This window comes from Balaenoptera musculus, chromosome 17, assembly GCF_009873245.2.
Source record: "Balaenoptera musculus isolate JJ_BM4_2016_0621 chromosome 17, mBalMus1.pri.v3, whole genome shotgun sequence".
NCBI lineage: Eukaryota > Metazoa > Chordata > Mammalia > Artiodactyla > Balaenopteridae > Balaenoptera > Balaenoptera musculus.
In genome coordinates this window covers 64,060,534-64,086,002 of record NC_045801.1, presented here as the reverse complement: position 1 = coordinate 64,086,002, position 25,469 = coordinate 64,060,534, and the positions used below count along the sequence as shown (strand labels likewise).

Sequence of the window (25,469 nt, the reverse complement as noted above, 5' to 3'; positions counted from 1 at the left end):
TTTAAAAGAAGGCTATTTGATGGAACTCTGTCCCACACTCAGAAGGGTTACTCCGTGGAGCAGGACGCAGCCATGGTGACGGGTATCTCCAGAGTTTGACTGGACCGGCCCCAAGAAATCTCACGGGAGAGAAGCCTGGCTCTGCTTTTAGGGCTGTGGCTAAAGACCTTAGTCGTTATACCATTCAAGGTTCCCTTTCTGAGAACCCATGGCAGCAATTTCTTCTCATCTTGGGAACAGGTATGGCTGTGTTTCCCTTAGCCTTTATCTCGGGGCCCAACAATAAGTTTGCAAATGACTATATTCATCTTTCCTTTTACTATTCAGAAGCTCAGAGTCAAAAGTATGATCTACCTTTATGAACATACAGGCCATTATGCTTTGTATTTTGTATTCTAGCCTGACCACCAGCTTCACCTTAAATTTTCCTGTTGATATTTTCTTTTCACTTCGATCTTCTCACATTTTCTGTAATGCTTTCCTATTCGTCTTCGATAAGCGATCTCAGACTCATTTAAGATTGAAGGGGTGTGTACATATACCCAAACACATAGAACTATTTTTTTCTGACCTAGTGTCTACACTTTATATTTTGCTAAGAAGAGAAACTGAAAGCTGTTGTAAATAACAAAAATTCATGTTGTACTAAAGGATAAAGAAAACAGAAAAAAATGTGATTAAAGTACAAACCAAAAGCTGCACTGCTTCACTATTATCTGTGAAACATGCGATTATCAGAGCTGTGTTTCCATTTTCTCCTTCCAGATTAACATCAGTAGTGCGATGCTCAATCAAGACCTACATAAAAGAGGGGAATAATTGTTAAAAAGTTAACATGGATGTTTCCCAATAGGGTATTTGTCTTCCACTGGATTTTAAGCTCTAGGATTCCAGGGACCATGTCCTTAGTCATCTTTTTCATCACTCTCCCATGGAATCTGGCATGAAACCTTGTACATAGTGGGTACTATGTAAATTTCTCAAATAGATGAAATAATGGCAATTTCTACAGCATGTCAATTAAGGCAACATGGAGCTGTAGAACAGGAAATAGACTAAGAATTGTAGATACTAGTTAACATTGCTCACTGAATACCTCTCACTTGTATTAAGTGAGCTATATTAACTAATATCTACCAAAACTAAATTGGTGGAGCCATTTGTAATGTGCAGGTGGTAGAGGAGTGATGGACGTAAAGAAAGAGGAGAGAGAGAGAAAGAAGAGAGGGAGGGAGGGAGAGGTGAAGAGGGGAGGGAATGGTTTCCTTTTCCCATCTAGTCATTTTTCTTTTACCCAGATTGCAAGTATTTTGGGAAATGTCCATTAAAACTCCATTCTCTCCAGTAGAGAAAAGAAGAGTCTCATGTAACACAGGTATAGCTTAACTCAATCAATTCACACAGTCTGGAACAGAAACTTTGTCTCTAATGTAAAAACGAGCATTCCTGATAAAATGGTTAAGCAATTTTTCTGATGGAATTTAATTGAAGACCTGTTACCCCCTCACCTGGTTGACTTCAGGCTGATTATTGACCAAGAATCTATAGATATTGAATCAGTCTTCATTTTATATTAAATCTAACAAAAATTATCTTACATAAATGTCTCTCTCAAAAGAGAAATCTTTGAATTGGCCTACTAGAGGCCTTTTCTTTTGCAGCAAGTCTCTGATAAAACTATAACATGTACTTGCACTTAAGCTGTTTAAGAAAGAATTTGTTAAACATGCTGTTTCCTAAAAACCTTGACTTACCAAAAAAAAGGCACACAGAGCCCCTTGTTAATAGAATGTGTCCTGATGTGAGTGTCAGCAAATGAATTAGGCTGACTAATTAGCTCTGCTCATTAAGGAAAATTACACTGAAATTTTAGGCCACAGGAATACACAGGGAGATTGCTGATGAAGGAAAAGGAAAACACACAGTTCAGTCTATGGACTTGAAGCATCGCATTCTGTTCTTAACGAACTCTGGATTCACCTGTGAAATAATCCACCCAAGTCTATAAGGAGAGGTTTTTCTATCTTTGCCCTCTTAGAATCTTGGATCATAGATTTGGGGCATCTATTAGGGGGTTTCTGCTCACTGCCGTTAGCATGATCTTTCCTAAAGCTGTGTTAAATTGTATGTGGCAGGGAGCCCAGAGAGAGCAACTAAACTGTGTGCCCACTTCAAGTTCAGTCATGACCAGGCAAGTCTGGAGGCTGGCAGGTGTGGCCTCTGGAAGTCTCCTGATGAGAATCCAGGAAGTCCCATGGAGGCTCGAACTGGATACTTTGAGCTTAAGCCTCAAGAACTGAGGCCTGCAGGCTACTGAGAAGCAAGGCCAGCCCCTAACCCGCGGTCCAGTGTACCCCAGGGAACACTATATACACCACTGGTATCTGTGTAAGAACTTGAGGTCACACATGGGTAGCAATTTTTTACTTTATAACCACAAGGCGGCAGTGGAAGGTTTGGAGGAAGGCTGGACAATGGAGATTGAAATTGGCAAGAGCTGGTGGAGGTACAGGCCTGACCCCTGGGTGTAACTGGGAGAGTCAGGCCCCCAGGACTGCTGTTTGCAAGCACACAGAGAGACACTCCTAAATTCCTCCTCCTTCTTCTCTGGTGAAGCAGAAGGGCTTGAAAATACTTTTCAATGAAGTGATGGTTGGTAAGACCAAGAAAAGGAGAGACAACTAATTTCAATTCCCTTATAACCCTATTTTTTTTCCTGTTCTGGTGTCACCCAGGAAAACCTGTTATATCCACCATCTAGATTATAAATCAGTTATGGGCTTATTTCTAGACTTTCTTCTCTATTTCGATGTGATACCTATCTTTCTGTATTTGTTAGCCTGAAGATTTCTGATTTCTAATTAACAACAGCCTTTCAACTGTTACCTGCCTTTGAATTCCCAAATCACACTTTTGGAGCCAAGATTAATTAAGTCAGTGGGCATTTGTTTCTGAAAAGAGCCTCAGAGGAAGCACAAGAGTTCACTGGGGAAACAAGCAGCATCTCTGGGGGGCCCTGCAGTCACTAGTGGCCCAACACAGACGACACTTAAGTAGCATCTGGCTCATGAATAATGTAGCCATTGGCAAAAACAGAGAGCCTGTTGACAAAGGCCTTTCCAGTAACCTCTGCAAGGGGCTGCCCTGACTCATCTTCTTAGGCACTGATACCTAAGCTCTCCCCTTCTCCTTCAGCCAAAACGCCTAGTTACTCATTTATTCTTTCAAGAGCCAGCATTTATCAGCAGTGCTGAGGACTGGAGATGTTAGATTAGTCACACACAGTCCTTCCTTCCAGGATACCCAGCCAGAAGGGGGGAAAAGCATGTGAACATTTGATTACCATACCCTGTACTAAGAATTACGGCAATGCTAAATACAAGGCACAAGGGGAGAGAGGAAAGGGGGCTGCCCTCACACCCTCTGTGTCGGCTTAAAGGAGCCAAGGACTCAGGGGGCTGAGAGGGAGGTGTCTGGGCTAAGGGAGCATGGAGCTCATGGTCACCCCTGAGATCTTATCGGTGTGGTGTGATCAACCGAATATTTTTGTCCTTCAAAATTCATATATTGAAATCCTAATCCCCCATGTGGTACTAAGAGATGGGGCATTTGGGAGGTGATTAGGTCATGAGAGCAGAGCCCTCACAAATGGGATTAGTGTCCTTGTAAAAGAAACCCCAGAAAGTTCTCTTGCCCCTTCCACGACGTGAGGACACAGAGAGACAAAGGCCATCTACAAACCAGGAATCAAGCCCTCACCAGACACCAGATCTGCCAGTGCCTTGATCTTGGACAATGCAGCTTCCACAACTGTGAGAAATGACTGTTGTTTAAGCCACCCAGTCTCCGGTTCTCTGTGATAGCAGCCTGAACTGACTAAGACAGGTCACAAGCACAACAGCCAAGTCATCATTCACAACACTGCTTCTATAGGAAAACTTACTGTAAGGTCCAAATTGCCTACCTAAGAAATGAATTTCTGGAACAAGATCTGCTTGTAAAATGCACTCCTCTTTAAGTCAGCATGTGTGTTTTCTAGTGTGTCTGTGAGACCCTGAGATGTAGTTTAAAAGCCATGACCTAAACCATACCCTTTAGGCATTTACCAAGGTTTCCTCTATTTGACCAAACCCACTCTCTTGAAAAAAATAAGAAGAAATTTCCCAATAGTATTATTGTCTTCTGCAAAGACATGCCATCCACTAAGGCATGCCATTCACTTTCACAAAAACAGTAAATCATAATGATGCTTTCTGTCTTCACTGAGGCACCCATCACCTTCTTCTTTTTAATCATTCAATTGGCCAGGTAAAAGCAGTAAAGCCTTGACTTGCAAAACATAAAGATGAGAAAAAAATTCCTAATTCTTGCTTTCACCACCTAACTCTTATGCGCTAATTAGGCAAGTTATTTAATTCTCTCTCTACCTCAGTTTCCTCAGCTATGAAATGGGGGTAATAATAGTCTTACTTTATAGATTTTTTTTAAATGAGGAGGATTTAAAAAACTAAAACACGGAAAGCTCTTAAACACGGAAAAACGCTGGTAGCTGATACATAAGAACTGGTCAATGAAGACTGTTGTTATTATTATTCTCATCGTCATCATCATCATCACCACTATCGTCAGTTGGTCAGAAGAAAAGCCAACGTTAAAATGATTACATTCCGTTGGCCCTGGCAGCTGAGGTTGGCCTTCTGGAGCAGGCAGACACAGCTGGACGTGGGTCCCGGCCCACGGTACGATGGTCGGTACCTGGGGAGCCGCCTGCAGCCTTACCTTCATCACGTCGTTGTATAAACCCTGCGCAGCCACGTGCAGTGGGGCCATCATGTCGCAGTTTCGGAGGTTTGGATTGGCTCCTTTGCGAAGAAGAAACTTAACACTTTCCACCTGGTTTTTTCCTGCAGCCCAGTGCAGAGGGGTATTTCCATAATCATCCATCACATTCAGTACTAGAAAAAACACGAAAACGTGGGTTAGATTTTGCTTGGACCGTACTCACTGCCTACTGCACGCCTATTCACTGCAAAGCTCAGTGCCAAATGCCATTGTAGCAGGCTGCTCCTTCTTTAGGAAAAATAAAAAGATAGCTTCAGTTCTCAAAAACATCTAATGGACACCTTTGGGAATGCACATACATATGGCACTGACTTTGTCCAATGAGTTAGCTGTCGATCTATAGACTCCATAAGAAATAGGTCTTCCTATCACATGTTTTTATCTGTGGTATGAATTTGGGAATGGTTATAAAGCAATGAGCTTATATAAAAGCAATACCTCTACGCCAGGCACTGTACTAAGTTCCACGCAACCATTATTTTATTCAACCCTCCAACAGCCCACAAGGAACTGTGACTGTTTTTCAGAAAGATGAAGCCTAGAGAGGTTCACAATCCTGCCAACGTTACACAGCTAGTAAGGAGCTCTGTAAGCTGACTGACCTCTTAGAAACTCAGTTTTCTCATATTCCAATTTGGTGAAAGAAAGGAAGGATGGAAGGATGGAAGGAAGGAAGGAAGGAAGGAAGGAAGGAAGGAGGAGGGAGGGAGGGAGGAAGGGAAAAAGATATGTATACCTTGCAATGTTCTTGGAAGAAGAATATCAAATCATGTCCTTAAAGATCTTAGTGGAGTGTTCTGCCCATAGGCAATAGTTCAAAAAATGTTAATGAGAAAAAAGACACACCACAAATAAACACAAGACTGGAATTAGAGTTTGAGCCCCTTGATGCCACACATGGTTTCCACATATTTCTACAATACAATACATTGTACTATTTACCCTGTGAGCTCAGCATGCCCTTTGATACTTCAGGGTTTTTTTTGTATCTGTTCTAAAACAGACTGCTTTATCAACCATTGTAATTGGTGGTAGGATATTTTTATGTCTGAAGAAGGGGGATAAGTGCTCACTCATAAATATGACTTGGGGACCATCTATTGTACGATACCTGGAACCATGCTGCAGCCACGTTTCCCATTTCTCTCCTTTTTAAAATTTATCTCCCCACTATCTTCTTTCATTCATCCTAGTGCCTCATTCTCAACCACACACACACACACACACACACACACACACTGACATACACACATCTCTTGACCATTTGGTCTGATCAAGACAAAGCACTCCACTCAGCATTTCATTCAGCACCAAACTTAATTAACCTGGGGCCTAAACTTACAAAGTCCCATTCACCAATTAAATAACTTGAATTTGTCTTTTACCTCCATCACTTTTCAGAAATCATTTTTACAAGGGTTGGGTAGGCCTTCTAAACAGCAAGGTTGTTGTGATCTTCTTCCTATGTGACCTCTTTGTGGCACCTGGTCCTTCTAACTCAGCTCTCCCTTGGCTCATGTGTCATCAATCTCTTCTCCATCACTGTCTTCACCGTAATTTTTCTGGCTTTTCCTCTGCCCTCTGACCCTGAACGTTGGTGTTCTACCTTTATCCACCTTTGTTGGCAATGTTATGGTCTCCTAAAGGATTGTCATGCATTTCCACCACTTGAGCTACTTCCTATGCAACGAGGGCCCTGTGGGGGTTATTCCTTTCCTCCTGTATTTCTAGTCTACTAGACACAAGATACTAGGCTCCAAGTTACTGAATGTTTCCAAGGGGATGTCCCCTGGGACTTTTAAACTCAGTATGACCCAAACCATTAACACCTCACACTCTTACACTCACTTTTCTTCTGTTTTCTTATATGCCTTCTCTTCTGGATGACTAGACTATTAACCTAATTCCTAAATTAAGAATCTCAAAGTCAGTCCAACTCCTGGCCACTTACTCCTCATATTCCGTCTTTACCAAGCACTGTCTACTCTACACGCAAAATAGCTCCTGAATCTCTCCCTTTCTCCTTATTCTAATCTCAAAACCCTGGTGGATGCTCATCTTCTCTTTACTACTAAAATAGCTTTTTAACTGAGCTTGCACTTCTAATCTATCTTCCATAATATTGACAGAATTACCTATAACAATAAAGGTCTTATCACACCACCTCACTGCTTAAATCTCTGTGGCATCCCCCTTCCTTATCAAGCACAGTTGAGTTTCTCAAACAAGGCTGGGGGTACGAGGCTGGGGAGGATGTTACATCTTCTTGGAGTCTCAATTTTACTCCACGATAAGCAATTTAAGTATACGATGACCTCAGTGAAAATGGTATACAAGAATACATGAAACGTACATGAATTTTTATGATCTATCATCAAAATGCAAAGAAAATCTGCACCTGCAGGGGGCTGTCCCCGATCTCTGCACTATCCTCTGCAGTATTTCAGTGGAAAAGATTGAGGGGCACTGGCCTGGAGGGAACAGCGCACTCCTGAGTGACATATTCAGGCCCTTTATAATCTGGAACTAACCTATCCTCCAGAATCACTTTATTCCGCTCTTGCTAATGAGCCTAACGGGATGATGGATTTACGGAGTACTCGTTGTAACGTTCTGCTACCTTCACAAGAGGATTCATTGACGATCATCTCCATCAGACCCACTTGACCTTCTTCTGCAGCATGGTGCAAAGGGGAGGCATTCACATCATCACAGTTTTTTAATCTCTTTTGTTTCTTTACAGAGTTTTGTAAACCGCATGCACTTCCCTCGAAAACCACCTAGAAGTATATACAAAATTGTTACCTTAAATAAGCATATGTAAAACTTAATATAAGTTAATCGTTAAAAGATTATCATCCAAACTACTGTACAGTACAGGAAACTCTGCTCCATATTCTGTAATAACCTAAATGGGAAAAGAATTTGAAAAAGAATAGATACATGTATATGTATAACTGAATCACTTTGCTGTACACCTGAAACTAACATAACATTGTTAATCAACTATACTCCAATATAAAATAAAAATTAAAAAAAAAACAAAAACCAAACAAACGAAAAAGACTATCATCCAAAACTATTTCTCATGCTTATGATAAAGTCAATATTTTTTTCTGGAGAACACAAAATGCTTAGGCATATAGAAAGTGACAGCAAATGCTCATTGATAAGTACATTAAATAAATAATTCAATTTTTCTGATCCTATACCTGTATATGTTGTAGAAATAAAGGCCTCAAGAAGAGTTTGGAAGTAAGTGTAAGGGATGCGAGCTGAGAAAAAAATAAGTAGAGTGAAAACATAGAGGCATTTTCTCTGCCAGATGAGAAATGTACTAAAACTGCAGCATGAGGGATTCTGGTTAGACAAAAAGATTTTCTTGAACTCAAGGATTAAGTGCAGGAAGTTAAATTACTGTTCTCTCTTTGGCCTTCGTGCTGAGAGTCGATTCCCATCCCACGTGTCCTTAGATAACAGAGCTAGAATCATATTAAAGAATCGTCACGTTAGGTCACTTGGTCAGTGATCTAGAATAGCTGCCCACTCTCCTCCAGGAATGAACGATCCCTCCTCTTTTGACCACTGGGATCCTGCACCAGGCCTACTCAGGTCAGGTTCATTCCTCATTGTTCTCTGCACGCAGGAAGGGCTAGCATTACTGTGTACTTACTCAGAGCCAGAGATCAGGACACTGAGAGGTAACACTGTTTGCCCAAAAGCACACAGTAAGGGGAAAGGTCAGAATTTGAACGGGAGGTGCTCGGAATACATATCTTGGCTGACTGATGAACGCCAAAAACCCCACATACAGTAGAAACTGAAGCTGAAGGCAAAACCCCATCCTAGCATGAACCGTGTGATAGAATAAGGTTCCAGAGCATAAAAAGGGACTTTGTAGAGCAAGCTTCATAACTTTCAGGCGTCGTTGGCTGTTGTCACTGGCCTGTAGCAGTGTAATTCCCAACAGATGCTCACTTCCACTGATGTCAGGGGAGGAGCAAGAAGTTTCTAGAACATCTTATTTTTCTCTAAGATTTTTTTCTTCATGCTCTTTATATTCTTTAGTATAACTGCACTGAACATGATTAATCATGGGTGACATTACATTTCTTCCTTGTGAAATTCCGAGGTGCTGACATTCTGTTTTTGATTCATCCTCACAAGACGTGACACCTTCCCAAACAGGACTTTTTCTTGAAAAGCTCATTGCCTAAACAGAATAAACTTACCAAAACTCAAATAACTCTCTAAACACCATTTTATTTAATGTTATTAATGTTACTATAGCAAAAAAAATTTCATAAAAGCCTTAATGTCAAAAACTTGCTTCTGTTATCTTGCCTTGCATTATTATTACACTTTTATAAATGCTTTGGATCAAAAATTGTGTTCTGTTCTTCCTAAAATTAACAATGCATCCTCTCTTAATAACTATATTAATTGACAATCTAGTTCCCTATTCAACTACTTGAAAATTCTAAATGTCTGTTTTACATAGAAAATTAAGAATTTTCAAAATCATTAATTATAGTCACATTTAATTATACTTCAATTGACTGACACGATTCTTATTCAAAGTTGCTTATAGAAGTCCTGCCTATATTTGAAAGTGAATATTTAGCTATTAGCAATAAATATAAATGACAAACTTTATTTTATTGCCAATATAATTACATTGTTTAGATATAATGGTATCATTGATCACATGCCAGTTCAGGGATGCCAGAAATGGCATCAAATTCGGTATTTTGATATTTGGTTGCCAAAGGCAAAGCCTAAGCCGAATTGCAGATTTTGGCCCCAAACTGAGGCTGAAGCCAAACTCGGGCCTGTCCCTGAATTGCACACCAGTGTCCAGCTCGCCCGGCACCAGGCTGTGCTGCTGGGTTCCTACTGGGCTTAGCCTGAGCTTCTCCAGGCTTCCACCTGAATGAAGCGCATCCATCTCCCTTTCCTTGCTTCCCAACGACCTATACAGCCCCCCTCAACCCTCCCTCCTCCTCCAGGCCTTCAGAGAGCAACTCATGCCATCCTGTACCCCAGCCCTTCACTCTCTCACTGGTGCAGAGTTTTCCAGAGGCCACAAGATGTGTGGTGACATCACACCTCTGACAGTCACTGGGATATGTGCCATGTAGTCCCATGTTTAAAACACTTTCCCCACTTTGATTTCTAATATGGCAAATATTGGCAGCTCTAACCCAAAGACAAGGAGTGTTTGGGATCCTCAAGATTGTTTGTTTAAAGGGGTTCTGAGACCAAAAAAGGTTTGAGAAACTATCTCTAGTATTTTCCTCACACCATCTATGCTAAATGTGTACTAGACATTTATATGCTTATTTTACATGATACTTTCATATATGTAAATAAATTTTCCAGAAAGAGAGAAGGAAGGAAGGAAGGAAGGGGGACCCAGAGCTCTTACAGGGCAGCAGTTGAGGCGATATGGGCTACACACTAGAACTTCCCTGAACTACTTATTTAAAAATCAATGGGAAAAATTAAGGGAACTTCATTAATATATACACTAAAATTATTTCTCAATATTCCTTTCAGCTTTACAAATATGTGAACAAATAATACATTTGTCTGAATTTTTTCCAAAGCTATTTCTTAAGCAAATAGCTCATCACATGGGCCAAAAGCAAAATGTTCTACAAGACAGTAGCTTTTTATAGAACCCACTGTAAAATGACTACTTTCTGAAAATGTGAAAACCTCCCCCAAACAAATGATCCAAGTTCTTGCTTTAATTCTGCCTTTGACTGGGACTGGTCACATTTGATACATGATAATATATGTGTCCAAAACCCTAATTTGTTATTTTAAAGATAACAGGAATGTTTCTCACTATTAAAATTAAAAGCTATCATGAAATAAACTGAAGTCTTAAAGTACTTAATGTATTTTCAAATAGCTAATAAAATATTAAGCATATTAGAGTTCATTCAGTAAATATCAGGTTGAAATAAAACAAACTCTCTTACAATTCTGAACATTGGATTTTGCTCTGTTATCACAGAATAGTACCTAAGAAATCACTCTTCAGTGATAGTCCCTTAAATAGAGATGTGTCACTTTTCAACCACAAAATTCTGTATAAGCTACATACAGCTTTAGCGAATACAGGTTATAACAGCGTGTTTCCAACCATTTCCAAATTTACGCATATCAGTAATAAATTTAAAATGAGGCTCTCACAGAAAGAGGCTCTTTCTCAATGTCTCACCCTATCAAAGGAAGTGTTTACCTAAATCCATTTGGAAGTATTGTAGCACCCGAATTTGATGCGTTCTTCCAGTGACAATAAAGGGATTCTATCGTCTACCCGACAGTGCCAGAAAGAGCAATTTACCGGTCTGCTCAGTGATGTGCCGTCAACACAAACCCAGTTACACACTCTCGACAGCAAGGACTGGGTTCAGAGGCTCACAAGGCACTGCTGAGTTCACAATGACAGCAGAGCATCTAAATATTCTATACAAGCTCATCAGGTGTGCTAAGCAGTCTGAATTCAGTTCATGACTTTTTTTAAAATTTATTTTATTTTTGGCTGCACTGGGTCTTCGTTGCTGTGCGCAGGCTTTCTCTAGTTGCGGTGAGCGGGGGCTACTCTTCGTTGTGGTGCACGGGCTTCTCATTGCGGTGGCTTCTCTTGTTGCAGAACACGGGCTCCAGGCGCACGGGCTTCAGTCGTTGCAGCACGCAGGCTCAGTAGTTGTGGCTCGCAGGCTCCAGAGCGCAGGCTCAGTAGTTGTGGCTCACGGGCTTAGTTGCTCCACGGCATGTGGGATCTTCCCAGACCAGGGCTCGAACCCGTGTCCCCTGCATTGGCAGGCGGATTCTTAACCACCGCGCCACCAGGGAAGCCCTCATGACATGTTAAGCTAGGCTTTGAAGAGATTTCTTTATAGAAAGTTCTGAAAGTAAGTCAAGGATGTCATGTAGACAGGTTATCTATTCAGTCAATATAGTTTTCTACTGTCGTGAGGTCACTTCAGATTCTTTCGGATTCTGAACTATATGACTAGATATAGAACATAACAGACTAGATAGCGTTTACAGAAGCTAATTCTGAGTCCTTTAAATTGGAGATATCAAATACATCTGTTTTAGGTTGCTTTAATGAAATACGTATAATGGGTAACGGCAAAAAGGAGGGAAACTATATATACAATGAGAGATTTTAACAAATGAGAGATTATAACTATGAGAAATTATAACAAATGAAAGACCAAATGCTAAAGTGTTAACTCCCTTGAAAGAAAGTCATTGGAAAAGCTTATAGGCATCAGTCAGATGGTTCATTTTCCACATTTCTAATCCTGTCAGGTTTCTGCCATCCTTTGATTTTGTCAGTATTCCTGAGATAGTGTGTGTGCTGGGGAAAATATGATAATTTCTTCTTAATGAGGAAATCCTTAGAGTTCAGAACTCTCCAGAGTGTTATATGCATTGATTTGTAACTAGTCTCACAGCTGAGATTTCTACAGGATGATCTGGAGTTAGGTAATAAAATAATATATATAAATCCCTCAATCTACAAGCTCGACTGTGGTTTCTAAAAGCCTTAAATAACGTAAATGCCTCGACTGGACTTAGGCAAGAAAACTAAATAAAGACAAACAAAAACATGATGAAAAATAAGTTTGAGACTTTGTGCTGCAGAATTCCTTCACTAATATCTCCAGAAAACAAAACCCACAACGGTAAGCAAAGTATTTCCAGCGTGACTTTCAAAATTTAAAAATTTCTTCCTGTCCCTTAATATTAATTCCAAAGACACTCTCCTAGTGTTTGATATTCACTTGTAACCTCAGTTCTTTTTATTAAGCCAAAAGACCATAGTTAATAGACTAATACTAAGGAGGAGGAAAAAAAGTCAGTGTTTAATCTGGACGTGCAAATAGACTCACCTTGGGAGGCCTGGTTTGTTGCTTTATGTGATTTACTACACATGCCTGCTCACACATGATTAAAAACACTGTCAATTCATGTAACCTATTTAGAGGGCAATGTGGCGATTTCTACCAAAATTAAAGCTGTACATAACTCTTGATCTTACTAGGATTTTAACATATTCACTAAGGTACTGTCGACAGACAGAGGAAGCCACATCTACACTCACTGACACTCAACCATATGTGTAATAGCGAAACAAAACAAACACCACCTAAGTATACACGTGCAGGACTGGTAAAATAAAGCATGACACATTCATACAAGGGAATATTATGAAGCTGCTAAAAAGCGTGAGGTACATCTCCAGGTGCTGATTTTAAAAGTATTCTGAAATATATTCCATGAGTAAATCAAAGTGCAAATTTCTGTGGCTTCATACTTCGTAAATAAAAAAGAGATATCAACGTGTGTGTATCTGTATGAGCCTTTTATCCCTCCTGGAAAGTACATAAGGACATGTTAACAGGGTTCCACCGTGCAGAGAGATTTGTGCTGGGGGTTAGAGAGAACTTTTAATTCTATTTTAACGTTTAAACAGAGATTCTTCCTCCTGCTGACAACGTGAGGAAATCCAGGGGCGAGTGTTCTCAGTGTCCACAGCCTCCGCCCTCGGATCGCGCCATCAGGCGGTAGGGGGCGCTGGTGCCGCCTTTTGGGCAGAGCGGCCGGAAATCGCAAAAGAAACAGAAGCCCCATCCTAGCCCTTGGGACCTCCGGAAGACCACCTACCCAGTTTCGAAGGGTCTCCTCCCCCAAAGCCCCTTCCGACTGCCCCACCCCTGGAGGAGCCCGCGGGTCCTGCCATTCCCTGCAGCACTTCACTGGTAAGTGCTCGTTTCTCTGTTTCGCTCCACGAGAAAAGCATATGCTTCTGAACCCCCAAACACCCCGTGAATAGCTGGCTCTCCGACTGCCAGATACAGCCATCTAGCTGTTTGGTTCTAAATAAAATGTATAAAAAGGTCAAGCGGAACAGCACACGCTCCAAAATTGTCCTGATTTTAGGCAATTGCCTGATTCTGCCGAATGCTAAGGACACTTTGGGGGTAGGTCTCCCCAGACTGCAGCTGCCCATCACGAGCAAGAGCAGGGTGAACAAGCAAACAAAAAGGACAAAGCAGGCACCGGGCGGGCGCCTTTTAATAACTCGGTCCATCGCCCCCCCCACCCCCTTCCTGAGAAGGTCCTGTCTTGGAAGGCACGCACACCCCGAAGCAGGCAGCCCTTACCTCGCCCGGTCCTCCCATCCCGGGGCTGCGGGCTAGGAAACTTCTAGTCGGGGAGGGCAAAGTTAGGAAGAGCCGACCCCCGCCCGGACTTCGCGTCCCGACCGCCGACGGCCCGGGTACCTTAAAGTCCTTGGAGTCGTCCATGTGGTCCTCCACGCCCAGGTAGACGACGCCCCGGGGCTCCTTCTTCTCCCCCGGGCGCAGCATCTTCCTCAGGCTGCGCCTCACTGACCACACCCCGGACGCCCCCTGCGGCAGCTGCTCCCCACGGGCGCCGGCACCTGGGGCGAGAAAGCGAGCGCGGGAGCGGTGAGCGGGCGCCGGGCGCGGAGGCGGCCGTGGGGTCGCGCGCGCGCGCGCCGCCGGGGTCGAGTACGGGTCCCGACCCGGGTAAGCGCCCGAGCTCCGAGCTCTTTTGCGCCCGGCGGTCCCCGGGAGCAAAGAGGTTTGCTGTGCGTGAGGCCGAGAGAACTTCTGGCAGGCGTTGTCCGGCTCAGGCTGCTTGTAGGGCGGGAAGCAGGAGCGGGGCAGGGAGGGGTGAGGACGCGGCCATCGTGTCCACGCGCGGCCACCGGGCGGCCGCGCCACGTGTGTCCTGGGACCCGCAGCTTTGGGGCGGACAGCGCGACTTGCCCGTCCAGGCTGCAGCTGCGGAGCGCACCCTTGAGTCCCCTGAGTCTAGGGGTCAGGTCAGGGTGGGTCGCGCGAATCTGGAATCTTTTATGATAAAAACCCTTAGAGCCCCCGTCCTGTCGCGCAGTCAGAGAGAAAGAAAGGCGCCGGATACGGGAACGAGGGAGAGAATGACGGGGTACGCTGGGAAGAGTTTTATTAAAAAAAATTTTTTTTCCACCTAAAAGCCACTGGGCATCAGTTTCCCGTGTCCGCATCATTGTAGAAGGCTCTTGGATTTAGAGCTAAGGTTTTTAGAAAAACTTACCTTTCCAAAAGAAAAGGGGAGTGATTAAATCTTAGCACCGGGTTGAGAGATTAGATGAACTCCCTTTGAACCTCTGGTCCCATTTCCTGTGCATAACAATACTAATCCCTCAGGGATTGGTGTTTCAGCATGGCTAATAAAATGACTCTTAGATGAAACAAAAAGTCATGACTGGTGTCTGCTTGTTTACCCTCGGGTCTGTTTGAAAGGCTTGTCTTCATGGGCCAGTGCCGAGTTTATTAATCCACAGCATTAGTGCAATTGTGGAGTGGAAGGCGTCTGCTCTCTGAGAGTGGCTAGTTCCACATCTACCTACAGATAATAGAGCCTCCGTGACTGTTGCCACTGTGTTTTTGCCACAAGGTTAGAAAGCTTAAAAAACTTCATTCTGTTGTGTATAAAATGGATGACTAATAAGAACCTGCTGTATAAAAAAATAAATTAAATTTAAAAATTAAAAAAAAAAACCTTCATTCTGAAGCTGATTACTCTTCATAGGCTGGAATTTAGCTGTGACAGTCTTTTGACAGTCTGTGTGCTCTTTTAAGGCTCTGGATTGTCATAATAACCTGTAATCTCCAGCATCTGACACAAGAACCTGTGGATCCACGACCTGGCAGAGATCAGGCACTAAATAAAGGTTTGTGGACTGCCTGCTCTATGGGTTACACTGGGCTGAACTTAAGGGCAGGTGAAGGAGCATGATGATATTGTGGAACTATGGAAAGGTTCCCCCCCAGATCTTCCAGTAGTGATGGCAGGTTGCTACCAATTCCACCCTTTGAATGGAATTCTTGGAAGGGTGATATTGAAGACATTATCACTGGTCATTGACCCGTGAATGTGGACTTCTGAGACTGGTGAAGGATACAGCATTCAGTTTCACCACCTGCACAGTTTTCCCATCAGCATCTGTGTTCAGGGAGTACAGAACTGAGATCAGCTGCATACCTTACTGTCATTTAGTGAAGGTGGTAATGTATTTGGGAAAACCAATAAAGAAAAGAATCAGAGGAACGGGGAAAGAGAATAACCTTGAGTCACTGCTGTCTGCCTGACATTTTACATACATGAAGCCCTCATTTTTAAAAGGAAATGCCTCATAGGAATATTAAGACTTTTTATTTGTGATAGTCAATTATGTTGATCAATTGCTTTTCTCCTTACTCTTAGCTGAAAGGGATCACTAAGACAAAAAGAGAATTAAGAGTAGGGTGTTTCGGGGTCATTTTGGAAGCTGGGCAGAGGGCATGTCGTGGTGGTAAGCGTCAGCTGGCCGAGCTGGCCTTAGAGAGGGATGTGGGCCCAGGGAACTCCAGCATCAGTGGAGGTGCTGGCAGGAGGGTCACAGGAGGCTAACACTGCCCCTTTCCCGCCCCGCCGCCTACCCCCACGGCGTGCTCTCCTCGCCCTCCTGCACCGCGCTGCCCATTGTAGGCAAGTCTTCCAGCTTCTGGGACAGACCCCTCTGATGCCAGGGGAAAATCTATAGTTGTCTGGCCCTTGCTCCACCTGCCGGCTCTCCATCCTTAACCCTGTGCCCAGCTCTTAGCTCTTGCTGTCTGTTTGGAAGCCCGGCGCCCGCAGATTCCCTACTCCAAGCACCCAGAAGACCTTCCTGGATTATGGCCTTAATCTTGGTCCTGAACCATGGCTCTTGAGAGAGACCCGGGAGACGATGAGTCCCTCTTCTACTGAGAAACACATCGAAATGTTGGACACTGGGGACTTGAGTGGCAATGCAGTGTGAGAGGAATCTGGAGACATCCCAGGGTAGATTCTGGCTCCCACGGAGCTGGGAACAGGAGCTGGATCCTCTCAGGAACACAGCTGCCTGGAGTACTGAGACCTGGAGGGGAAGCCACGCCAGCATTCAGAGCAAAAAGCAGGGGTTCAAACCCTGGGGGTGTGGGAGCAGAGGTGGGGTCCCGGAGCTGCATGGGAGACGGGAGTCAGCTCAGTGTGCATCGTCAGAAGACTTCATCCACGTCCCAGCCACCGAGCTGAGCCAATGGCCACCAGTAGCTTTAGACTGAAAGCAGGAAGCTAGAGCAAGCGGGGAGCTTAGAGCCGGTACAGAGTAACTCAGAAAGGTGACAGCACTTGTCCAGGGCCACACAGCTGGAGGTGGCAGAGCCAGGGCGAGATCCAGTCCTCTGAACTCCAGGGAACGCCTTTTCTGTTAAAACCTCCACCTCACCCGCGACATCCGGGTCCATTCTGACCTTGGGTTGAAAGGGACACTGAAATCGCCCCAGCCAACCATACAGGAAGATAAAATGGGATTCCAGAGGTATTTGAGCTCCATATTAAAAAAAAAAGAAAAAGTCACTGGCTTTAGCTGTCAGCTCAGCATCTCTACATTCTTGCTTCTGTGCCCCATTTTTATCTCCCAAATCATGTATTCTTTTAATTAGTCCTCTAGTGTTTTAACACTGAAAAATAAAGATGGCTGGTGTTAAGAGATCTGATTTTTTCTCCCTGCTTTCTGCTTGTGAAAACAAAGATTGAAATATTATTTAATTTTTCCTTTTATCTTTGGCCGGACTTGTTCATTTCAGGCACTTTTTAGGCAGTGTCCTCTCAAGACCTCTCATTCCCATCAGCGTTTCTTAATAATAGTTAAATTATTTCCTACCCAACAATAACATCCTTTTCTCAGGCAGGGCTTCCTTTTTAAAGATTTTACAAATCGTGGTTTTAAAATGCATAATGTAGACAGGAACAAGATGGTATCTAGCCATTTACAATTAAGATCTCATTCCCTTTGAAGTTTAATTACTGTTTAGTAATGAAATGCAATATTTTTACACCAATTTTAATTTCAAAATAGGGATGGTCATTAGAAAAAATAAACTTTTGTAGAAATTTCCAGGAGGTAATTTTTATTATCAAATTACTTTTTGATATTACACAGGACTTTAAGAAAATGAAAAATGATAATAAAGAGGAATTTATTTAAATTCTTAGGGAAAATATAGTTGTATACATATATCAGCTCAGTAACTTTTTACAAAACAATCTAGATTATCAAAAATTATCTTTAGTCATTTTTCCTTACATTTAAATATTGTTTCTGTTTATTTGTTCACAAATTAATTACAAAATTATTTATTTTTAAAAAAACATTATTAATCCAAATATATTATTAGTAGAACCTATAACTGAAGGTAAAACTGTTTGGTTACCTTACGTTAAGTGCCTTAACTCAATAATATAATGAAAAGGGGTCCAATAAACCCACTAAGGAACAGAAAACTTGTCTTACATCTTTTTAAAAACTTTTCATAAAATTCACTTATGCTAAGTGTACAGCTTGATGATTTTTAGTACATTTATACACTTCTACAACTATTTCCACAATCCAGTTTTATACTACTTCCATCAATTCAAAAAATTTCCTTATGCCCGAAAAGCAGTCAGTCCCTTCTCCCACCCTCTGCCCTAAACAACCTTTGATCTGTTTTCTGTCTTTGTTGTTTGGCCTTTTCTAGAAATTTAAGATACATGGAGTCATACACTGTATAGTCTTTTGTATCTGGCTTCCTTTGCTTAGCATAATGCACTTTGAGAATAATCCATGTTGGAGTGTGTATTAATAGTTTCTTCCTTTTTATTGCGCAGTATTCTGTTGTATGAATTCACAGCCCTCCATATCCACGCGTTCAGCATCCCTGGATTCAACCAATCCCAGATTTCTAGTTTTTCCCTAATGCAAATAATGCAGCTATGAACTTTTTCATACACATCTTTTTGTGGACACATATTTTCATTTCTCTTGGTTAAATACTTAGTAGTAAATTGCTGAGTCATGTGGTAAGCATGTATTTAGCTTTGTATGAAACCTCCAAACTGTTTTCAAAAGTGGCTGTACCATTTTACATGCCCATCAACACTGTATGAGAATTCCAGTTTCCCCATATCCTTACCAAAACTTACTATCAGCAATCTTTTGATTATAGTCATTCAAGTGGGTATTTGGTGGTATCTCATTGTGGTTTTAATTACCATTTCCCTACTGGTTAATGATATTGTCTCTGTTTTCATGCCTTATTAGCCATTCATATGACTTTTTAATGAAATGCTTATTAAATTCTTTGCCTCTTTTTTATTGAATTGTTTGTCTTATTATTGAGCTATAGAGTTCTTTATTCTGGATACGAGACTTTTACCAGATAAGTTATTTGCAAATATTGTCTTAGACTTTGTGGCTTCTTTGTATTTTCTTAATGCTGTCACTAGCAAAGCAAATTTATAAAATTTCGATTAAAATCTAATTTTTCCATTTTATGGATTGTGCTCTGTCATATGTAGAAATTTTTCCCTGCTAAATTAAAAAGATTCTCATCAATATTTTCTTCTAGAAGGTTTATGGTTTCAGCTTTTACAAAGATTCATTTTGAGTTAATTTTTGTGTATGGTGAGAGGTAGAGTTCTGAGTTTCTTTTTATTTCACACAGATATCCAGTTATTACCATTTGTTGAAAAAAACCTATATTTTCTGCATAGATTTGCCTTGTAACCATTGTCAAAAATCAATTGGCCATAAATATATGCGTTTGTTTCTGCACTCCCTATTCTATTCCATTGATAGATACATTTGTGTGTAAGCCAGTACCATACAGTTTTGATTTTGTAGCTTCATGGTCAATTTTGAACTCAGATTGTGTAAGTCCTCCAAATTTTGTTCTTTTTTTTTTCTAAATTGTTTTGGCTGTTCTAAGTCCTTTGCACTATAAATTTTAGGATCATCTTGTCAATTTCCATGGAAAAGCTTGCTAGCATTTTGACAGAAATTTCACTGAGTCTATAGATCAGTTTGGTGAGACATGCCATCTTAATATTGTCTTCTAATCCATAAACATGGTATTTTTCTCCATTTACATAATCTTTCTTGATTTCTGTCAGCTGTGTTTTATAGTTTTCTATGTACAGGTCATACACCTTTCTTGTTAAATGTACTCCTAAGTATTTTATTAGTTTTAAGATATTTTGGCGATATTTTGGGATATTCCCTTGTGGCGCAGTGGTTGAGAATCTGCCTGCCAATGCAGGGGACACAGGTTCGAGCCCTGGTCCAGGAAGATCCCACATGCCACGGAGCAACTAAGCCTGTGCACCACAACTACTGAGCCTGCGCTCTAGAGCCCATGTGCCACAACTACTGAAGCCTGCGTGCCTAGAGCCCGTGCTCCACAACAAGAGAAGCCACGACAATGAGAAGCCTGCACACCTCAACGAAGAGTAGCCCCTGCTCGCTGCAACTAGAGAAAGCCCGCGCACAGCAACGAAGACACAATGCAGCCAAAAATTTTTTTTAAAAATTAAATAAATAATAAATAAATTTTAAAAAAGAAAGATATTTTGAATGGAATTGTTTGTTTTTTTTTAACATCCTTATTGGAGTATAATTTCTTTACAATGGTGTGTTAGTTTCTGCTGTATAACAAAGTGAATCAGGTATACGTATACATATATCCCCATATCTCCTCCCTCTTGCATCTCTCTCCCACCCTCCCTATCCCACCCCTCTAGGTGGTCACAAAGCACCGAGCTGATCTCCCTGTGCTATGCATATGCTTCCCACTAGCTAGCTATTACATTTGCTAGTGTATATATGTCCATGCCACTCTCTCACTTCGTCCCAGCTTACCCTTCCCCCTCCCTGTGTCCTGAAGTCCATTCTCTATGTCTGCGTCTTTATTCCTGTCCTGACCCTAGGTTCTTCAGAACCGGAATTGTTTTCTTAATTTCACTTTCAGATTGTCTGTTGTTAATATATAGAAATACAATTGATTTTTCACATTGCTTTTATTCCCACAAACTTGCTAATCTTGCTCATTAACTTTAATAGTTTTTTTCTAGATTCCTTAGAAAATTATATGTATATGATCATGTCTTATGCTATAAAGACAGTTTGCTTCTTCCTTTCCCAACTGTATGCCTTTAACTTCTATTTTTCCATTTCAGTGCACTGGTTAGAAGCTCCAGGACATTGTTGAATAGCAAGTCCAGAGAGTGGACATCCTTGCCTTGTTCCCAATCTTAGGGGGAAGATATTCTCTTCCACCGCTGAGTATGATGTTAATAGTAGGATTTTCACAGTTGCATATTATCAGGTTGAGGAACGTCTCCTCTATGCTTACTTCATTAAGAGATATTTTTATCATTAATGAGTGTTAAATTTTGTCTGATACTTTCTCTATAACTATGGAGATGATCATGTGCTTCTCCTTACTTATTCTATTATCTTATATTAGTTGAGTTTTTAATATTAAATCAACCTTTTTATATGTTGCTGGATTTAATTTGCTAATATTTTGTTAAAGATTTTTTGTTTATGTTTACAAAGAATATCGGTGTATAGTTTTCTTATTTTCTGATGTCTCTGTGTGGCTTTGGTATCAGTATAATAGTGGCCTCTCTGAAGAAGTTCAGAAATGTGCCCTTCTATTTTCTAAGTGGTTGTATAATATTCGTATTATTTCTTTCATGTTTGATAGAATTCACCTCTGAAGCTGTTTGGGTCTGTCTGGGTTTTCTCTTTTCTTTCTGGGAATATATTTAATTACCAATTCACTTTTATTATCTTTTATAGATTTTTAAAATATTTTTGCTTGAGTAAACTTTGGTGAATTGTGTCTTTAGAGAAATTTGTCCATCTAAGTTGCCTATTTCTTGCCATAAAGTTGTTCATAAAATTCTCTTACAGTCCTTTTAATTCTTTCAGGGTCTGTAATAACATCCCCTCTTTCCTTCCTGATTTTGGTAATTTGTGTCATCTGTCTTGTCTAGCAAATAGTTTTATCAATTTTCTTGATCTTTTCAAAAAACCAACTTTTGATTCTATTGACTTTTCTCTGTTGTTTTACTACTTTTGGTTTCACTGTTCTCAATATTTTTTCTTTTGATTTATCTTTCTTTCTAATCACTTTGGATTGGATTTGTTACTTCCTTGATATGTAACCTTGAGGTTTTTGATTTTAGGTCTTTCTAATATAAGCATTTAAAGATTATTTAAAGCTAATCTAAGCACTGTGTTAGCTGCATCCCATAAACTTTGCTTTGTTGTGTTTATATTTGTGGTTTCTTCTTTAATTTACAAGTTCTTTTTTGGAAGTGTGTGTTTAATTTCCGAGTATTTGGGGTTTCCCCAAATTTCTTTTTGTTGTTTTTGACAATCTGGTTGTGGTCAGAGAATATACTTTGTATGATTTCAATGCATCTAAATTCAAATGTAGACTTACTGAGTCTTGTTTTAGGGATGGCATGTGGTTGCTCCTGGAAATTGTTTCATGTACATGTCAAAAGAATATGTATTCCACTGTCATTTGGTAAAGTTTCTGAATGTTGTAAAGTCCATTTGGTTAATAGTGTTGTTCAAGTCTTCTATATTCTTAGTGATTTTCTGTCTATTCTTCTATCAGTTGCTGAGAGAAGAGTATTAAAATCTCCAATTATAACTGTTAAATTGTTGATTTATTCTCTCAGTTTTGCTCAGGATTTACTTCATTTTGGGTAGCTGTGTGTCCTTAAATGTATGCATATTTGTAATTATTGCTATTCTGTTATATTTTCCCTTTTATTATTATGAAATTTCTTTCTTTGTCTTTAGTAATATTTCTTGTGTTAAAGTCTATTTTGTCTGAGATAGCTACTCCAGATCACCTATGTTTATTGTTTACATGGTAGCTCTTTTTCCAGCCTTTTACTTCTAACCTATATGTATCTTTAAAGTATTTCTTATACATAGCATAGAGTTAGATCTTGCTCTTTTATTCAACTCCACAGTCTCTGCCTTTTAATTGCAATGTTTAATCATTGACATTTAATGTAATTTTAGTACTGCCATTTTGATATTTGTTTTCTATGTCTCATATATTTTTCTCCCATTTTATTCCTCCATTACTGATTTCTTTTGTGTTCAACAATTCTTTTAGCAGACGATTTTAATTCATTGGTAGATTGTTTTAATAAGTTATTTTCTTTGTGTAGTGATTACAGTGTTCATCTTCAACTTATCACAATCTACTTGAGGTTAATACTTATTTAATTCCAGTAAACTATAACAACTTTGCTCCAATACACCTCCATTTTCTCTCCCACCTTCATACTATCACTGTCATATGTAATACATTTATGGATATATACTATATCTATGTATGTTATACACTTCAAAATAAAGTGTTATAATATTTACCATATTCAGTGCTCTTCATTTCTTCCTGTAGATTTGACTTATTGTCTGGTGTCATTTCCTTTCAATCTGAAGAACTTCCTTTAGAATTTCTTGTAAGGCAATTCTGCTTGAAAAAAATTATTAAGGGATACTTTCGCTGGATGTAGAACTTTTATTCAACAGGTTTTTAAAGCACTTTGAATTTTATTACACTGCCTTCTGACCTCCATTGTTTCTGATGGGAAATCATCAAAATATCTTATTGTTGTTCCTCACTTGAGATTTTTGTCAATCTCAGAAGTTAATGATTGTCTATATCTTCCCATTTATAATATAATAAGCTTAGCATGCTTACATTTATTTCTTCCTGATTGTCCCTGTCATCCATATTAATATATCCAGTGTTTAGTTTCAGATTTTTAAAAATTAAACTTTATAAAAATATTTAGACAATTGTGAATTGTATTATTATATTTTATATTACTGTTTCTCACACTCTTTATCATTCTTTTTCTTAGAGTCATATGAATTTTCTGGATTCCATATATAAGTAATTCTTCTAGAGAAAAAGAATTTGTTGAAGAGAAGTTGGTGGTAAAAAGTTCTAGGCTCTTGAGTGTCCAAAACTATCCTTATTTTGGCTTCCTATTGGGTGATAGTTTAAATAGATGTAAAACTCTTTCAAAGTCATTTTCCCTCAGAAATTTGAAGACTTTATTTTTCCCTTTCATCATCCATTTTTACAGATAAATTATATCAATCTGTTTCTCATTCATTTCTTGGTAATTTATTTTATTTTCTCTCCAGAGTCTTTTAGGATTTTTATCTTATTCTAGGTGTTATGAAAATTTCACCAATATGCAACTCAGTGAAGGATTTCTGTTGTTTGCCTTGTTCTGAACTCTGGTTACTTCTAATCTAATGATTTTCTTTGGCTCTGGGAAATTGTCTTCCATTTTATTCAATATCATCATTTATATCCACAAGGTTAGGTATCTTTTCATGGCAGAAAGCAGAATGACACAACCAAAACTGGAACCAACAGTGGAATTGACTGGCTCATAGAACTAAAAAGACCTATGATAATGTAGTACTAGTGTAAGACACAGATTGATCTGGGAATCAATGTCCTGAAAGGTATTTCTCTCTTCTATATCTTTTCTCATCAAGAAAGAGAAATTTCTCTAATTATTTGAAGGCTTGCACTCTTCCAAGTTCATGACCATCGGTACAATCACTGAATTTTATACCAGCTCTACAAAATTTCATGACATACCTTTGCCCTCCCGTCTTTCCAGAATTCTTTAAGATGTCTAAATTGTTGGATGCATTGTTTTTTTTGTTTTCCTACCTTGGTTTGGATTTACTCTTTATTAAAAACACATTGTTGTTATTTCATAGGTTTTCAGTTGGGAAAGAAGGTAGACGTGTGCTTAGACAACTATCTGAATCCATCGCTTTCTCTTATTTTCTCTGTAATTTTAAAAAATTCTATCCTGTTTATGCCAACTTGTGTGGAAAAGAGAAATTTTTTTGTATAGCACATCTTGAAATAATTAAGTTACATTAGAAGGAATTGGGTCTGGGAGGAAGGGAAGAAGTGAATGTTCATGAGATTCTACTACTCCCTAGGCCATGTTGTTAGTTTGGTGACAATGGAGTCCCAGATGGAAAATTCTGCTTAATACAGATAAATAGATAAGTTATACACACACATGCATGCATGCACAAAGACACACACACACACACACACACACACACACACATATTACTGTGGACACCTATGAAATGCTCTTTTCTACCAGGAATCAGAGAAATTCAGTGTACTTTGATACAGAGAAACCCAAGCAGATTCTGCCCTGTCTATACCTCCCGGAAGACCAACTGATAGACACAGATTATCCAAACCAGCACCATTCCAGGGCCCTTGGCAACTGTGAACTAGAGAGATTATTGGAGCAATTAATAAAAATGTGAATCCGATAAGATTATTTCAAATGTGAGATATTAAAAAAAGCTAATTAAGTTGGCTCCCTAGACAAAGAAAACCTTGCTAAGAGTCCCTTGTGTCATGGCAAATAGTATTTCAAATTTTAGAATAAAGCAAGATATATAAATTTATTTTACTTGTATTCTATTCCTATAAATTGTATTCCATAACTTAATCAGAAGGTGGAATTAATCTTTATGTTGTGATTTTTTATTTCTCACTATTTAACCTGAAGCAACAGTCAAAATTTAAAATACATTTCCATGATATCTGCCAAAGAATGACATAATGGTGGATTTCTCATAGTAGCAGTATTATACTTTA

General features: G+C 39.9%; 1 protein-coding gene across 1 annotated transcript in view; it reads right to left on the bottom strand.

The window, feature by feature from the left end:
• The window catches only part of TRPA1 (transient receptor potential cation channel subfamily A member 1), a 57,068-nt gene extending 41,143 nt beyond the window's left edge, over positions 1-15,925 (bottom strand). Inside the window, exons 1-5 of the mRNA XM_036830084.1 lie at positions 15,848-15,925; positions 14,157-14,714; positions 7,463-7,622; positions 4,780-4,955; positions 691-798 (exon numbers count right to left, since the gene is read on the bottom strand). Of these exons, the coding sequence (XP_036685979.1) occupies positions 691-798; positions 4,780-4,955; positions 7,463-7,622; positions 14,157-14,714; positions 15,848-15,925 (1,080 nt within the window). The remainder of the gene's footprint in view (positions 1-690; positions 799-4,779; positions 4,956-7,462; positions 7,623-14,156; positions 14,715-15,847) is intronic.
• Positions 15,926-25,469: the final 9,544 nt, after the last annotated feature.